Consider the following 5,769-nt stretch of genomic DNA (forward strand, 5'->3'; position numbering starts at 1 on the left):
ATGCAGGAGGAGGTTTCTGTGACTCATGTAGCGTATAAGAGTGCCAGATATTTTTCAGTTTTCAGTCCTCTGTGTAGACTTTGTGTTCAAGTACAACATGTTGGGCAGCAAAATGATGAAAGCCATCCGGGTCAGCGAGTTCGGAGCCCCGTCGGTCCTCAAAATGGCGTCTGTGAGCATCCCTCAGCCTGGAAACGGAAAGGTGAGACAATCCACTGATCAGATGACACACTGAGATCAAATTTGCAGTTTTAATACTTGAATTAAAAACAGATATTTTATTCAAGGTACCAAGTAGATCAAACATGTTACCTTAAGGAAAAATGATGAAAATAATGTGCAAATTGTGCTCATAGAAGAAATATGGTGCAAAATCATGCCGGTATTTTGCAGTTTTCCACAAAGTACTGAAGTTGTAAATATATTATAGTCATAAAAATGATAATAATAATAATGTCCACCGATTTCAAAATGCTAAGTGTGTTACTGTGCTCATTGTCAGAGGATTGTATCAGGGAGAGCCTTATGTTTAATATAACATCATAATTAATGTGCTGACTGATGAAAACCAGTGCACATCAATGCTTCTTTATATTCATTAGGGTCATATTTGTGACAAAAAGTAAGAACAGCATTTTGAATTTTGACCTGTAATGCAACTGTTTCCAAAAAAGAAAGTGGGATAGCAACACATATAACTACATGTAATACATATATATATAAATATATAGTAATATAATGAAACATGTCAGAAAAGATTAGATTTTACTTTCCTGTCGTGACACAGAGTACAAGAGCAATGGTAACAAAATGCAGTTTAACAGAAACATGGCTGACAATCAGTGATCTAAATGTCTCTCATCTTTGAGCTTCTGATATTTAAAATCTTTCTTTCTGGCATCCCTGTGTGCTGCATGCAGCATGTTTCATCTCCCACAAATAAGCGAGACCACACTGTTGACTTAGTTCATACCGTCAGTTTAGATCTGAACACTCTTTATCTGTCATCACTAAATTATCACACAATTGAACAGAGTTGTAGTGTGATGATTAATAATGGGTTATATAATCACCGCTCCCTTTTCCCTGCCCTAAGCACACAGCCAACGCTGTTTGGTTCAGCCTGTTCTCTGCTGTGATTCTAATCCCTGTTTTTCTGTTCAGCACACTGCAAGTCAGCATGAGTTAGCACATTGTGTATATACTCCAATACATTATCATTCAGCTCCAAAAGCATGTCAGCAGCGGGCTGAATTTGCAGAGTATTGCTGACATACTGTAGATATCCTTACAGAAAATCTACTTATATACTACATCCATATAAAAAAAAAACAAAAGGCAGAAGCCAGAAGTGACTTTGTACCGTTTTCTTCTTGTTTTGATCTGAAATCCAAAAGCCTAAAGCAGCAAAAGCATTTTTCCGCACACTATTAGTATTCTTTCAGAGGACACTCAACTGAGTATAACATTCTGTATTTTAAATGTAAAATCCATGTAAGAAATCTAAATGAATGTAGAAAATATGTATTTTCTTGTATCTTAAATAAAACCTAATTGAAACAAATAAACGACCTTATTTATTTTTACTGTATTTGAGCATTTTGGTAACTTTGGATCACCCATGACTGGTGTACATCCCGGCCAAATTTTGCTCCGTCGGGGTTAGCCTGTTAAAGTTTATAGCTTCTGAAAAAGTGCAAAAATTGGTACAAAACATTTCAAAAAACTGAGACAGAATTGTAAATGACTGACTTCCTGTTGTTCCTGTTCCTGTGGTTGTCAGGTCATAATGAAATAAGTTAAATGTGCAATAAAATGTTTGTACGAATTGTTTTAATTGAAAAAAATGTAAATGTCGAAAAACAATGTATTCAATTCGTCTGTTATTGTAGCTTTTCTGGCTGCTGCCTACACTGATCAGGGATACCATCATGACCACCTGCCCAATATTGTGTTGGTCTCCTTTTATGCTGCTAAAACTCCTCTGACCCAGTGGGGCATCAACAAAGGACCTTTGGGGATGTCCCGTAGCACTGGGATGGTGGCAGTGAATTCTGTGGGTCCTGTGGGCTGCAGGGTGGGACTTACCTAGATCAGGTTTATCCTGGTACATCGCACACATGCTCAATAAGATCTGGATCTGGGGAGTGTGGAATTGAGGGGGTTGGGTAAAATTGGGTAATTCTGCTGCACTTGTTTATAAGGGATAGTGCTATTTTATCTTCTGTGTTCTCTTTAACATAATACAGGACATGCAGTTGTCTTTAATGCATTTATTTCTTGTCTGACTCACCGTCTCTTCCTTCTTTGTCTCTCTGCTGTAGGTGTTGATTCGTGTTCACGCCTGTGGAGTAAATCCTGTGGAAACTTACATTCGAGCCGGAAATTACGAGAAACCCGCCCTGCCATACACACCGGGCACTGATGCAGCAGGAGTGGTAGAGTCTGTTGGAGAAGGAGTCACTGCAGTGAAGGTCAGAGAATAAAACAATGCAGCATATTAGCACATGTCAATAAAAGTATCCAAATGAACCACACAGATGCAGATCTAGAGTATTTACAACTTGTTTTAGATCAAACTTCAACCTCAGGAAAGTGTGTTTTTGTTTAATAAATAGTCAGATAACTGTTAAATCACCTGCCTGTGTGTTTTCCAGAAAGGTGATCGTGTCTACACCATAGCTACCGACACAGGAAGTTATGCAGAATACACAGTCGCTGCTGAGGACTGTGTTCACAAGCTGCCTGATGCTTTAGACTTTGCTCAGGGAGCAGCCATTGGGATCCCATATTTCACCGCCTTCAGAGCTCTGGTTCACAAGTAAGATCACATCTGTTGAGGAGGAAATACAAGAAATTACAATCAGTCTGATGAGTTGCAACCAGGAAATGTGTAGAACTTGTTAAAAACAACTCACCACTAGGTGGTGATCAGTTGACAGCTCTGTTCCTCTCTCCACCCAAGTGTCTGAGCCATTCGACTGCAAGTCTGATGACAAGATTACAAAGTCAATCATCAACTTTTGGTGCTCTGGTACCAGGTACTCTTATGAGCCACTTTATGCCAAACATGGTGTTCATTATGGCCAATCCATGACTAACACAGAAGTCCAATAACAAAACACGACTCAGGTTCAGATCAGGTTGTTCCTCCCAATCACCCCTCTCCAAGTTTCTCCATCATTGCCCACGTGAGCACTGAAGTCCCCCAGGAGAACTATGGAGTCCCCAGGCCACAGCCCGTCTCAACAGCCCTGAGACTCCACAAAGGCAGATTATTCCTAACTGCTGTTTAGTGTATAAACTCAGACAACAGTCAGAGTTTTCCCCTCCGCGACACAAAGTCGCAGGGAAGCGACCCTCATGTTCTCCGGGGAGAACTCCAATAAAGCGTGGCTCAGCCAGGAACTCGTGAGTATTCCCATATCCGCCCAATGCCTCTCACCATGGGCAACTCCTGAAAAGGAGAGAGTCCAACCCCTCTCCACGATCTTGGTTCTGGAGCCCAACTGCTGAAGGACTGCATCTGTACTTCCTGGTTATCTGGTGACAGCTGCACCCTTCCTGGCTGAGAATCTGTATCTTCAGGTGTCTTTCCTGTGTTAGGTTCCTTGTTTTATCCATTTTTGTCTCTGAAGAACTTTCAAATGTGCTCACTTTATGGAGATGGCAAAGCACGGCAACAAAAATTGTGTCTTAATAAAACGCATGACCTTCATTAGTGGATTACTGGAACCAAAATGACCCAATACTCAACATTTCTTGTGTATTTTTATGGAACCAATAAATTTTAAGTTTTTAATGGCTATTTTAGGATTTGTTTTGTATTATGGTTGTGACTGTATCAAAAGAAATTGCACTTGAAGACCTAAGACTGATTCTTAATGAAATATTTCACAAATCCATGGGGGTCTGAAAACGTTTTTCCACCACTGTATTATTTATTATTTACCTGCTGTGTTCTGCAGAGCTCGTGTCAAAGCAGGACAAACTCTCCTCATCCATGGAGCCAGTGGAGGGGTGAGACTATTTTTAAAGCTTTTAAAGCATTTTTTACACAGGTTCCAAGATGTCTTCACTTTGGAAGTTTTCTTTTTGCGTTTGCATGTTAACAAAACATCAAAAAATAAAGCTACTTTTTAAAGAAAACTTGTGAACTAGTGAACTCAGCCTTGAGATTGGTTGTTAATCAAACCTTGTGTCGATTAAATAGTAATCTGAAAGGAAATAGCCATTGACGAATACATGACGTCATCCTAACTTTACATCACCCAGCTTACTGTTTCACATGTATAATTTTTTTAAAAGCCCATGTTTATAGTCTGTGTCCTTTAAAATGGTATTATAGAGACTAAATTGTGCTCTAAAATCCAATATTTCCTTCATCTCATAGGTGGGTATTGCTACCTGCCAGCTTGCTCGTGCGATGGGCCTCAAAGTTCTGGGAACAGCAGGAACTCCAGAAGGGGTGAAGCTGATTACCCAGAATGGAGCTCACCAGGCTTTCAATCACAGAGAAAAAGGATACACTGATAAAATCATGGTAACCACACACATATAGCAGGAGGAATAAGCAGGAAAAGACCTTTGAAGTCGTACTTTTTTTTATAGAAATATGGATGAAATATATTCTGTGTGTTTGTGTTTTCCAGGCAGCCACAGATGGAAAAGGTGTAGATGTGATTGTGGAGATGCTGGCAAATTCCAACCTCAATAAAGACCTGCAGATGTTGGCCAAAAGAGGACGTATTGTGGTCAGTAGGACAGAATGTGTGCTTAAAACAGCATAGTAATGACAGAAGCATTTCAGTCATGATTCTAATCAGACGTCGTGCAAAGATGAAAATTTCAAGCAAATTTACAGTGGAACAGACGTTCCTTCATTTCTAAACTCTTCATCTCTTCTGTCTCTACGTGGTCCTTCCTCCGCAGATTATTGGCTCCAGAGGTCCCATCGAGATCGACCCTGTGGACATCATGGTTAAAGAGGCCTTAGTCACGGCAGTGCTCATTTTCTATGCGAAACCGGTATGAAACTGTGACAGTTATATGTAACTACATGAAAATGAAAAATAAATTGGACTTAAAGCAACACCTGCATGCACCAGTCAGTCACAGTGATGATATCACAGTCAACAGTTATTCACATGCATTCAGTTTACTTCAATAAATAGATACATCCTGATCATATTTCCCATTCAGTAATTTCTCCTCCCTGTTTGTTTCTCAGGAGGAGAACAAGCAGAGTGCATCGTACCTCTTTTCAGGAATGGAGGCTGGTTGGCTGCGTCCACTCGTTGGTTCCAAGTATCCGCTGGACAAAGCCGCCCAGGCCCACAAAGACATCATCGAGTCCCCTGGTGCTGGTGGGAAGATGATCCTGACCATGTGATGACAGCAACATACCTCAGCTCAAAACTCACACAGTGGCTGTTTTCAAAAGGGAGAGTCTGAAGGAGCAACAAAACTGGTTCATAAAGCCTTAATCTGAAATCATGTTTGATTGTTACAGCAGTTGAGTTGAACTGCGTCTGCACACAATCTTAAAGTTTACCTGTTGTGATACTTTTATGTGCTAATATGAGGATCATTTCAAGATACAAATTATATTTTTAAGGATGTTCACTCATTCCTGTAATTCAACCTGGTTGCTATGAGTTACACGATGACCAAGTTGTGTAATTAGCATTGTAGGTCATTTGGAAGTCATGAATACGGCTGGGAATAGTTTTTCATTGTTAATCAAATAAAATTGTTTTATTACATTCA

At 40.0% G+C, this 5,769-nt stretch overlaps 1 protein-coding gene across 1 annotated transcript; it reads left to right on the plus strand.

Moving 5' to 3' along the window:
* Positions 1–5,769, plus strand: LOC110964848 (quinone oxidoreductase-like). The gene is made up of 8 exons (XM_022213688.2): positions 1–202; positions 2,325–2,474; positions 2,658–2,821; positions 3,969–4,020; positions 4,394–4,543; positions 4,653–4,754; positions 4,933–5,028; positions 5,231–5,769. Exons 1-8 carry the CDS (start codon positions 98–100, stop codon positions 5,390–5,392), a joined length of 981 nt encoding a protein of 326 aa, XP_022069380.1. The 5' UTR covers positions 1–97; the 3' UTR covers positions 5,393–5,769.

The sequence above is a fragment of the Acanthochromis polyacanthus genome, chromosome 9 (assembly GCF_021347895.1).
Source record: "Acanthochromis polyacanthus isolate Apoly-LR-REF ecotype Palm Island chromosome 9, KAUST_Apoly_ChrSc, whole genome shotgun sequence".
NCBI classification, from domain to species: Eukaryota; Metazoa; Chordata; class Actinopteri; family Pomacentridae; genus Acanthochromis; species Acanthochromis polyacanthus.